Genomic DNA, 12,786 nt, shown 5'->3' with positions numbered 1-12,786 from the left:
TCCTAGTCTCCTCGCCTAACGGAAACAATTTTCTAGCGTCCACCCTCTCCAAGCCATGTATTATCTTGTAAGTTTCTATTAGATCTCCCCTTAATCTTCTAAACTCCAATGAATACAATCCCAGGATCCTCAGCCGTTCCTTGTATGTTTGACCAACCATTCCAGGGATCATCCATGTGAATCTCCGCTGGACACGCTCCAGTGCCAGTATGTCCTTCCTGAGGTGTGGGGACCAAAACTGGACACAGTACTCCAAATGGGGCCTAACCAGAGTTTTATAAAGTCTCAGTAGCACAACGGTGCTTTTATATTCCAACCCTCTTGAGATAAATGACAACATTGCATTCACTTTCTTAATCACTGACTCAACCTGCATGTTTACCTTTAGAGAATCCTATTACTTAATTTCAAGTAATATGAATTGCAAAAGTGAATCTGGAACTATATTTGAGTATGCCAATATTCAATGTAATTAAATTCTTTGAAGTTTTAAATTAAATCAAATTGGCAGTCCAAACAAAATGTTAATTCCTTCTATTACAGGCCGATACACAAATTGACAAGGAACGGCAGAATTTTTATGAAGCTTCATTGGAATATGTGTTTAAAGTTCAAGAAGTTCAGGAAAAGAAGAAATTTGAGTTTGTTGAACCTGTAAGTAATAGAATTATATAATGGTTACAGCCCAGAAGGTTATCATCAAGGACAACGTGTCTGTGCTGGCCCTCCAAAGGGATCATTCACCTTGTGCTACTCCCCTGATAATTTCCAATATCTTTGGGACATTTTTCTTTTTATGTAATAATTATTTTTGAAAGCTTCAACTGATCCTGAGATTGCACACTCCCAGACAGTACATTCCAGATCCTAGTCATTTGCTAGAGAGAAGGTTTTTTTTCTCATGGTATCACTGCTTCATTTTCCGATTACCTTGCTGATAACTGTGGACTATAGAGTTATACAGCATATAAACAGCCCCTTTGTCCCACTGCGTCTATGCTAACTAACAAACAACAAACTACACTAATCCCGTTTACCTACACTTTGTCCATAGCCTACAATGCCTTGGCATTTTAAGTGCTCATCCAGATGCTTCTTAAATATTGCGACAGTACCTGCATCCACCATGTTCCATATTTCTACCACCCTCTGGGTGAAATAATTTCCTCTGACCCCTCTGAACCATCCACCCTTCACTTTAAACGTATGCCCTCTGGTCATTGTCACATCTACCAGGGGGAGAGCTACTCTGTCTATGCCTCTCCTAATGTTGTATACCTCAATCAGATCACCCCTCAGTCTCCTCTGCTCCAGGGAAAACAAACCCAGCCTATCTAGTCTCTCCTTATAACTGTGACTTTCCATTCCAGGTAGCATCCTGGTGACCTTCTCTGCACCCTCTCCAGTGCAATCATGTCCTTCTGGGTGCAGCGAGAGTTTTAGGGGAATTTGGATTTGTTTGTTCCACCTTTCCCCTTTGAGGCAATGTACCTCAATTGTGCTTCATCAATGATCAACTCTCCATCATAGGGTCAGACGTGGAGATGTTTGCTGATTAGATTAGATTACTTACAGAGTGGAAACAGGCCCTTCGGCCCAACAAGTCCACACCGCCCCGCCGAAGCGCAACCCACCCATACCCCTACATTTACCCCTTACCTAACACTACAGGCAATTTAGATTGGCCAATTCACCTGACCTGCACATCTTTGGACTGTGGGAGGAAACCGGAGCACCCGGAGGAAACCCACGCAGACACGGGGAGAATGTGCAAACTCCACACAGACAGTCGCCTGAGGTGGGAATTGAACCCAGGTCTCTGGCGCTGTGAGGCAGCAGTGCTAACCACTGTGCCACCGTGCCGCCCTTGCGACATGTTCAGCACCATTCACCACTCATCAGATACTGAAGCAGCCCATGTTCAAATGCAAGAAGATCTGGAGAACATTCATTCAGACTTGGGGTGACAAGTGGCAAGTAACATTGTCTCGCATTTATGTGGAGCTAATGACCTTTTCCAATACGGCATAATCTAACCACCACCCCTTGACATTCAATGATGTTACCATCACTAAACCCCCACTATCAACATCCTTGGAGTTGCCATTGACTGGAAACGCAACTGGACTTGCCGTACAGATACAGTGGCTATAAGAGCAAGTCAGGGGCGAGGAATATTGTGGCGAGTTGCTCACCTCCTGAGTCTCCAAAGTCTGTTCACCATCTACAAGATTCAAGTTAGGAGGATGATGGAATACTGCCCACTTACCTGGATGAATGCAGCTCCAGGACAAAGAAGCCCACTTAATTGGCACCACATCCACAAACATCCACTTCCTTCACCACTGGAAATGCTCAGTGGCAGCAGTGTATACTATTGACAAGATGCATTGCAAAAATTTGCCACTGATTCTTAGGCAATACCTTAAAAATCCACAAACCTACCATCTTGAAGCACAAGAGCAGCAAACATGCAGGAACACCATGATCTAAAAGTTCCCCATCCAATCTACTCATCATCCTGACTTGGAAATATATTGCCATTCCTTCAGTGTTGTTAGGCCAAAAAACTGGAATTCCCTCCCTAGTGGCTTTGTGAGTTTATCTAGAACACATGGACTACAGTGGTACAAGAAGGTGGGTCATTACCATCTACTCTGAGATGTGGGAGGCTTTCAAAGATAGGTTGAAGATAGTGCAGGATAGGCATGTCCGTTGAAGGCAAAGGATAGGAAGGGCAAGATTCATGAACCGTGGATGACAGGAGAAATTGTACGACTAACCAAGAGGAAAAGGGAAGCGTACATTATGTCTAGGCAGCTAAGAACAAACGGGCCCTGGAGGAATATTAGAAGAGTAGGACAGGTCTTAAACAAGGAATCAAGCGGGCTAAAAGGGGTCATGAAATATCTTTAGCGAGCAGAATTAAGGAAAATCCCAAAGCATTTTACTCTTATATAAGAAGCAAGCGGGTAACTAGAGAAAGGATTGGTCCACTAAAGGATAATGAAAGAAGGTTGTGTGTTGAACCTGAGAGAATGGGTGAGATTCTGAATGATTACTTTGCATCAGTGTTCACTGAGGAGAGGGACATGATGAATGTTGAGATTAGAGATTGAAGTTTGATTAGTCTGGATCACATTGACATAAGGAGGGAAGATGTGTTGGGTAGGCTAGAGGTTATTAAGGTGGGCAAATCCCCAAGACCGGATGGGATCTATCCCAGGTTGCTGAGGGAGGTGAGAGAGGAAATAGCTGGGGCCCTGTCAAATATCTTTGTGGCATCCATAAATACAGGTGAGGTGCCGGAGGACTGGAGGGTTGCTGATGTTGTCCCCCGTACAAGAAAGGTAGTAGGGATATTCCAGGTAACTACAGACCAGTGAGCCTGACGTCAGTGGTGGGCAAGTTGCTGGAGAAGGTACTGAGGGATAGGATCTATTTATATTTAGAAAAGAATGAGCTTATCAGTGATAGGCAACATGATTTTGTGTGGGGGAGATCGTGCCTTACCAACCTAATAGAGTTCTTCCAGGAAGTGACCAAGTTGTTAGATGAAGGAAGAGCTGTCACTGTCATATACATGGACTTTAGAAAGACATTTGATAAGGTAGACTAATGGAGAAAGTGAAGTCACATGGTGTGCAGGTTGTTCTAGCTCGGTGGATAAAGAACTGGTTGAGCAACAGGAGACAGAGAGTAGTAGTTGAAGCGAGTTTCTCGAAGTGGAGAAAGGTGACTAGTGGTGTTCCACAGGGGTCCGTGTTGGGGGCCACTGTTGTTTTTAATATATATATATATAAATGATCTAGAAGTGGGCACTGTTAGAATGATCAGCAAGTTTGCAGATGACACGAAGATTGGTGGAGTAGCAGAAAGCATAAGGAACTGTCAGAGAATACAGGAGAATATAGATAGACTGGAGAGTTGGATGGAAAAGTGGCAGATGGTTTTCAATCCAGACAAATGTGAGGTGATGCATTTAGGCAAGTCTAATTCTGGAGGGAATTATACAATGAACTGAAGAGCCTTGGGAAAAGATGGGCAGAGAGATCTGGGAGTGTAGGTCCATTGTACCCTGAAGGTTTCTGCACAGGTGGATAGAAGGCATATAGTATGCTTGCTTTCATTCGATGGGGTATTGAGTATAAGAGCTGGCAAGTCACGTTAAAATTGTACAAGACATTGGTTGGGCTGCATTTGGAGAGGGTGCAGAGAAAGTTTACGAGGATGTTGCCTGGTATGGAAGGTGCTAGCTATGAAGAAAGGTTGAGTAAGTTATGTTTATTTTCACTAGAAAAAAGGAGATTGAGGGAGGACCTGATTGAGGTTTACAAAATCATGAAGATCATAGATAGGGTGGAAAGAGACAAGCTTTTTCCCAGGGTAAAGGATTTAATAACGAGAGGTCATACTTTCAAGGTGAGAGATGGAAAGTATAAGGGGAATACATGTGGCAAGAACTTCACACAGAGGGTGGTGGGCTTTTGGAACGCGTTGCCAGCAGAGGTGATAGAGGCAGGCACAGTAGATTCATTTCAGATGCATCGGGATAGGTACATGAGTAGGTGGGGAGCAGCGGGATACATATGCTTAGGAATTGACCGACAGGTTTAGACAGTACATTTGGATCGGCTCAGGCTTGGAGGGCCGAAGGGCCTGTTCCTGGGCTGTAAATTTTCTTTGTCCTTTGTTCTCTTTGCTTTTCCCTAGTTGTCCTTGAATAAGAACAATGGGCCTGCAATGCGCACTTCCATGAGTGAATTAAGAAAATACTACATCCTGTATCCTTCCCTTCTGGCTCTTCATACTTCCTTAACCGTGGTCCTTCTTATCTCCATGATACCTTGTTGCAATCTTTCCAATCCCATGGCCTCTCATACCTACTTTGCTCAACAATTGAATAGTTCCAACGCAATCAATTATGGAATCAATTTAGGTAAAGGGGCAGTACAGAGAGATCTGGGTGTTCTTGTACACCAGTCAATGAAGGCAAGCATGCAGGTACAGCAGGTAGTGAAGAAGGCTAATAGCATGCTGGCCTTCATAACAAGAGGAATTGAGTATAGAAGCAAAGAGGTTCTTCTGCAGCTGTACAGGGCCCTGGTGAGACCACACCTGGAGTACTGTGTGCAGTTCTGGTCTCCAAATTTGAGGAAAGACATTCTGGCTATTGAGGGAGTGCTGCGTAGGTTCACGAGGTCAATTCCTGGAATGGCGGGATTACCTTACACTGAAAGACTGAAGCGACTGGGCTTGTATACCCTTGAGTTTAGAAGACTGAGAGGGAATCTGATTGAGACATATAAGATTATGAAAGGATTGGACACTCTGGCAGCAGGAAACATGTTTCGGCTGACGGGTGAGTGCCGAACCAGAGGACACAGCTTAAAAATACGGGGTAGACCATTTAGCACAGAGATGAGAAGAAACTTCTTCACCCAGAGAGTGGTGGCTGTGTGGAATGCTCTGCCCCAGAGGGCAGTAGAGGCCCAGTGTCTGGATTCATTTAAGAAAGAGTTGGATAGAGCTCTCAAAGATAGTGGAATCAAGGGTTATGGAGATAAGGCAGGAAGAGGATACTGATTAGGAATGATCAGCCATGATCATATTGAATGGCGGTGCAGGCTCGAAGGGCTGAATGGCCTACTCCTGCACCTATTATCTATTGTCTATTGTCATAAACTCAAAGTGAACCCATGCAACTTGTGTCCTCTCCTTTTGTCCTTCTCGCTCTCTGCCAACTCACCCATATCCACATTGACATATCTTTGGAAGCATACTGACAGAAAATGAAGTTGTGTGTATATTGATGATGTCATATTGAAAGAAACACTCTTATTGATATAATAATAATCAATAAATTGAAATTCCTTCAACTAATTCCTTATGAAAGCAAAGGGTCTGTTCCCGTGCTGTACATCTCTTTGATTTTGACTCTATGACTTAAATAAGCAGTTGGAGCTGTCAATCAGAATGCTCACTAGTTAGATTCCCCATTGTGAAAATTACGGTTTGAGATAGCTGCCATGCACAAATCCTACAATGGCTGCTGTCAAGAGAAACACTAAAACCCTGAACACTTTTCGTTTAATCCAACGCATTTATTTTTGGACAGTTCCTTGATAGCTTTGGCAGTCCCATTATCATCCCAATCATCAGCAAAGTGAGAGAAGTCATTGCTGTATGATCAAGTGGGACTTACTTAAGAATAACTTACTCACTGATGGTCAGTTTGGTTTTCAGCAGGGTCATCCAGTTCCTGACCTCTACCAACTTGAGGAAAGCAAAATGGATCTTGAGATATAGAGTATTAGAGTACAGATCGCATGGCTGTTAATGGATCTATTCAAGGCATACCTACAGTCACACCTGTAATACTGCATACAATTCTACTCATTGCACCACAAAAATAAACTTGTAGCGTTTGTGACAAACTGATTATCTAACTAAAGATAACTGAATTATGAGGAGAGGTTGAAGCGGCATGAATCATTGACTGTGGAGAAATTAAGATCATGGGAGTTTTTAAAGGATATTTAAAAGAATAGAAAAATTGCTTGACATTACTACCATCCCTGTAACTGGAACCTGTTGAGACAGTCAGATGTAACAACTTCATAATATGGGTGGTAAATGTTTTCAATGGAAAAGGTTTGAGAGTTTTCTGAGTCCATGCCAATATCAATTCCTCAAGTAATATCACCAAAACTGTACTTCATTACTTATTTCATTGCTTTTGGTAGGACCTTGCTGTGTGCAGATTGGCTACAAGGTTTGCTTACATTAAAATAATAATTACATTTCAAAAATACTCATTGGCTGTGAAAATCCTTAACACAGCATATGCTTAGGGTATGAGTGGTGCAAGATGAAAGCTAATGCTTTCAATATGGACCCAATAGAGTTTTGAAATGAAGTGTAATAATTCTAAATTAATATTTTCATTCATGACTAACTGGCTTGATTTCAATAGCACAGATTATATAATATTCCATAATTATTAAAACTAATTTCATTGTTTGTGTTTGAAGCAGAATAACTCTCATCTTCCAAATGTTGTTTAATTTGATCTTATCCATAATATGTTATATTTAAGCAGTACTCTTTAGAAATAATATTTGAAGTAATTGACTCACATTGACAAATTAGATATTCTGCTTAATTTCCTATGAAAATGCGAGCATAATCATCTATTAATTCTGATTATGGTGTCTCTCATTCTCTCTGACCCACATATAAAGACAAGATAGGATGAGCACCACTTCAGATATAAATCTCCCGCAGAAGTGGTGAAGCAGGCTTGGGAAGATCTTGTAAGGTACAATTTCCAAACTGCGCTATCATTTTATTAATTGCTTCTTCTGTGAAAATCTGCTTATATTTCCGCAGTTGTTGGCATTTCTTCAAGGGTTATTCACATTCTACCATGAAGGCTATGAGCTTGCACAGGAATTTGCTCCATACAAACAGCAGCTCCAGTACAATCTGCAAAACGTAAGATATCCTGTATTACAATACCACAGTGGAAGGTTTAGATCAGTAGTGCAAGATTCTATGATGATTTAAAAGGAGGTAGATTAGGAAAGAGTGATTAATGATGTTAAGCTTGGTTTTAAAGTTTTGAAGTTTTGAACAGAATAAATAACTTAGAAGATGAGAAACTTGGGAGTATTTAGCTCCTGGAAAATGATGAAAATGTCCAACAAAATGTGTATTGGCTTAATTTTGAGGTAGATGTGGTGGTTTCCAAAATGACCTCTGCTGGCATCACCTCTACCAATGTGTGGTACTAGATAAAGGTTTTCAAAGTGGTGCCCAGCTACCATTCCTCCTGTCTTTCCTTTGTCTTAGGCCTACCTAGTGATTAGTGGTAGACAATCCACTACTGTGAAATATGGAAAAGAAACCATTATTAGAAAACTTCAAGATTTATTGCCCAAAAGCAATAAATGAGTTACAGTTAGTCAGCCAAAATTACAAAGAACTTAGCATGTCAATACAGATTCAATTGCTATCTTCCAAAAGCTATACTGTATAACATCAGTAGAATGGGTGGAGCTAATGTAACAAGAACATTAACTCTTTTAGAATCATGATCTTATACAATAATAAAGATGTGGCGAGGCTTAAGAATGTGAAGATTTATGCATTTGGAACGTAGAAGGAATAAGCGAGGAATGTTTACTGGAGTGTTAAACATGGCGTTATCAATTAAATAGAAAAAGTTAAGAAAGTTGGTGATGGAGAATAAAACATTTGAGACTGAAATTGTGATTTGCTACTTAGTGAACTGAACTAAAATTTAATTGAACAGCATATTTAGTCTTCTATCCCTCATCTAAGTAAGTATTCCAAAATAAATAGTCTTCCATATGCCTTTTTTGTACTCCCAGGAAGTCCTCCCGCAGTGAAGCAGTGTGGCTAAATGAGCTTTCAGCAGCGGGAACTCCAAATGGTCTTGACTGATAACCTGGAGCAGGTCGGAGCTTGAAGGCTCACTTCAAACTGCACCATTCTGACATGGGAAATTTATAACTTCCAAATTCTGTTTGTTTTTATCGTTGCTTTGATGAAGAGTCACCTAGACTGAAAATGATTAGCTTGCTCTCTCTCCATTGATAATGCCTGACCTGTGTGATTTCCAGCATTTTTGTTTCTAGTACCTAGACTGAAATGATTTGACTTAATTTTTCTCATGAATTAAGTCTGTAATTAGTCTGACATTTCAGAACACTAACTTCAAACTGTCTAGAACATTTAGAGTCTAGATGGTGAGATGATTTTTTTGCTGAGTTTATGCAGGAGCTGTGGATACTTGTGTTTAACTGCACATGTGCACTTCCAGATGTTAATGTTAGTTTTCAGATTGAGAGCACTGTTACACCACTGTTATTAAATAATTCTATCACGCGTTTGACTGCTGAGCAATAAAATATATTATTATGGTTTTATTTAATTCAAGACCAGAAATAATTTTGAAAGTACTAGACAGGAAGTGGAAAGATTGATGCAGAGAATGAAGTCAGCCCCTCAGGATTACAAACCACCTGGTCAATGGACAATGGAGGGATATCTTTATGTGCAGGAAAAACGTAAGTGTACAAAAGATGTTTTTGTTGTTTGTTTTCTTACCATTTACTATTCTAAAATAAAGTTGTGAACTTTCTGCAGCCACATAAAACTCTTAAATTACATTCCTTTATGCTATCAAAAAATAAACTATGTTAGTCTTACAGCTGTTGGTGTTCTGATGGCACACTACTCGGTCACCCTTAACCTTTCCAATTAGCAGTGATGTACAAAGGCCCAGAATTTTAATTGGTTGTTTGAATGCTGTCTTTGTGAGAAGAATGAAATTGCTGTAGAGTACAGACATTTGTAGCTCTTATTCTAAATATGACATCAATTGTAGCAATGAAGACATCAATTAATTTAATCTTACTTCTGGAATCCAAATAGAGAAAAGTTTAATTGTTCATTCCTTAATCATCTTAAGTTTTGTACATTTTGAATTTCTAGAAGAGATGTTCTTTATCAATTGTGAATCATTGTTCCTATTGTATAAGCAACTTGCATATTGAATCCTAATTGTTTCTTTGTAAGAAAAGTCTCCCTTTGTTCAATTTGGTCTTCAAACAACAGCTACATTTAAAAATGATTTGAATACTGTCTTTGTTCCATTATTTGCAAATTGTTCATTAATAGTTCATTCTTTTGTTTAGGACCCCTTGGATTTGCATGGATAAAACACTACTGTACCTATGACAAAGCAACAAAAGCATTTTCAATGACCTTATGTGAACCAAAGTCAGGAGGAAAATTGGTAAATTTAAATATTTTCTGATATAAATGATCAATAATCTTACTTTCCTCCCACTGTCATGTTTGCATTTTCTAACCAGGTCTCTGGATGCAACCGCAGAAAGGATCTTTTTGAAAGGCACAATTTGCATCTTATGAAACTGTGGCCATTTTAACTTATCCCTCCTTATCATATCTGACCTATCTGTTATCTTTGTAAATGACTCCACTGTTTTGTCCAATGTCCAATTTGGTGTAAATACATTTCTCCTCCTGTCTATTTTTTTTTCATTTCTGCACCAATTCATCCAATATTTTTCAAAGTTATGCTATTGGCCTCTTCCAGTCTCTCCTTTTCAAGTTGCCTTTTGCAACATTATCTTAAAATACAGCATTACATTTAAGTTTTGTGCTGACAAAACTTTACTTTATTTCATCATTACTTTTCCTACCTTCTGATTTATCACATTCAATATTTGATTAACACAAATTTTGTCAATTAAATATTTGAAAAACCAAAGCCAGTATATTTGATCCTCAGCACAAACTCCATTCTGTAGCCCCCAAATCCATCCATTTCACTGGCTATGGTCTTAACTCTCAGCCAGATTGTTTGCAGCTTTGGCAGTTTAATTGATTCTGAATTGAGCTTTAGGTCTATTCATGTTCAATCACCACAAGCAGCTACTTTGCTGCTCCTGACTCTTTCATTTGCTGCTGAAACTCTCCTTTATTATCTATAGGCCTGATTATTGTAAAAGTTTCCTGACTAGCCTCCCACTAACCCAAAGCCCTTCAAAATCACTGTCCTTTCCCAATTCAGAAGTCTTGCATATCTTTAAGTTTCATTATCCCAGATTGCTGGCCCTCCCTTCATGCTATCTAGCCCCATAGCTTTGGAATTCCCTCCAGAAATCTACTCTCTACTTTAACTTGCTCCTTTTAAAACCTACCTTTTTGACCAAACATTTGGTCACCTGTCCAAATATATTTTTATGCAACTTAACATCAAATATTTTTTGTTAGCATATTTATGAAATTCCTGCAGATATTTCACAAGATTAAAGATGCTATACAAATATAAGTTGCACCAACATAGATACGGGAAGGCACTTTTAAGCTGCCGTAATGTTCTATTTCACAAACAATAAATAGTTGGTATTATAAATTTATGCAGTAAACCTTTCAACAGAAATAGAATTGTAGCATTGCTATACCTTGGAAGGATGATAACAATATAATATTTTTCAAGAGAAATATTGATTCATTTAATTTAATCCGTACGAGAATTGCTTGTTTGAAATTGTGCCTCATTCACCATGAAAATGTCTGATTTGTTATTTTGGAATTAAATAGAATGGCCTTGTAACAGCTTCAGAAATATTCAAACTGAAGTTTTGCATTCGAAGGAAGACAGACTCAATTGATAAACGCTTCTGTTTTGATATTGAAGTGGTGGAAAGGTAAGATGAATTGTTACGAATTTGATTGATTCCTTAAGGTCAGTCAGTGTAAATTGCAGATTGGAACAAAGTCTTTCAGCTTGAACAGTCCATGTTGATGTTTGTCCTAAATCAAGTATTTCTTGAGGAATATTGAAGGGACAATGATCATAATATCATAAAGTTTAAGTTAATTATGGAAAAGAACAAAAAACAAGCCAGAATGAAAATAATTAATTACAGGAGAACAATTTGAATGAGTTGAGAATAAATCTGGTACAATTAATTTGGAATCTAAGATTATGGGTCCAACTGTAATTGAACAATGGTCTGTCTTTAAAGCCAACATATGTCAAGTGCATCCGGTGAGTTTGAAAGTCAGGCAAACTAAGTCGGAGATTTCTGGATAATTAGAGAGCGATACCCAGAAAGATAGATAGACATTCGTCAAAATAAAGTAGGAAAGAAGTGTAAATAACAGATGACCAGTTGATATTGCAAGAAAGAGAACTATGATAATAAAGTTTCGTTTGAAGGGTAGTGTTAAAGAAATAAGAGAAGCAAAATACAGCATAAAAATGAGATTAGCAGCAAACTTAAAAGGAAATCCAAACAGCCGTCAACAGGCATCTAATTAGTAAAAGGGTGGTAAAAGTAAGGGTAGATTTGATTAAGGAACAATTTGGAGATTTTCATGTGAGTTAGAGGACATAGCTGAAATGCTAAAAGTGTGCTTTGCATCTATCTCTACTGAGGATGAGAATACTTCTGAGATCATAGTAAAAGAGGATCTAGTTAAGACACTGGACCGACTAAAAATTGATGGGTACTAGAAAGCTGGTAAGTCACCATAACCTGTCAAAATGTATCCTAAGATATTGAGGGAATAAAGAATGGAAATTGCAGAAGTTCAACCATAATTTTGCAATACCCTTTCTGTAGTGAGATGGTGACAGAGGCTGGAGAATAGCAGTTGTTGCTCCCTTCTTCAAAAATGGTTTGCAGGGAAAAGCATAGCAGCTGCAAGCCAGTTAGTTTAATCTCAATTGTAGAAAGGCATTTAAAAACAATAATTTCAGATAAAAATTAACAGTCACTTAGGTACATGTGGATTAGTTAAGAACAAATTAAGTTTAACTTGATTTAATATTCACTTAAAGTGCGTCTAAACAAACATGAGTAGAGGGATACAGATGCTTAGGAATTGGGCAATAGGTTCACACAATGGATTTGGATCAGCTCCGGCTTGGACGACCGAAGGGCCTGTTCCTGTGCTATAAATTTCCTTTGTTCTTTGTTTTTTAACGGATTTGGCTGTTTCCATGAGGTAACAGAAATGGTTTCTGAAGGAATGTGGTTGATGTGGTGTTTTTCAAAGGTATTTCATAGAGTGACAGCACATGACAGGCTTGTCAGCAAAGTTAAAGCCTATAGAGTTAAAGGTCAGTTAGCTGCATTGGTGCAAAGTTGGCTGAGTAACAGAGAAGACAGCAGATAACAGTGAGTATTTATTTTGTCTCTGACTGGAGGAAGATGCATG

At 39.0% G+C, this 12,786-nt stretch overlaps 1 protein-coding gene across 3 annotated transcripts in view; it reads left to right on the top strand.

Annotated features, from left to right (window-relative positions):
- The window catches only part of arhgap42a (Rho GTPase activating protein 42a), a 335,015-nt gene that overhangs the window by 264,511 nt on the left and 57,718 nt on the right, over nt 1-12,786 (top strand). For all 3 annotated transcript variants that reach the window (XM_072578263.1, XM_072578262.1, XM_072578264.1), the window contains exons 6-10: nt 544-654; nt 7,393-7,497; nt 8,966-9,095; nt 9,726-9,826; nt 11,161-11,267. In XM_072578263.1, the coding sequence (XP_072434364.1) occupies nt 544-654; nt 7,393-7,497; nt 8,966-9,095; nt 9,726-9,826; nt 11,161-11,267 (554 nt within the window). The remainder of the gene's footprint in view (nt 1-543; nt 655-7,392; nt 7,498-8,965; nt 9,096-9,725; nt 9,827-11,160; nt 11,268-12,786) is intronic.

This window comes from Chiloscyllium punctatum, chromosome 9, assembly GCF_047496795.1.
Source record: "Chiloscyllium punctatum isolate Juve2018m chromosome 9, sChiPun1.3, whole genome shotgun sequence".
Classification (NCBI taxonomy): domain Eukaryota; kingdom Metazoa; phylum Chordata; class Chondrichthyes; order Orectolobiformes; family Hemiscylliidae; genus Chiloscyllium; species Chiloscyllium punctatum.
Note: the sequence above shows the minus strand (reverse complement) of the source record. Positions and strands in the feature narration are given on the sequence as shown.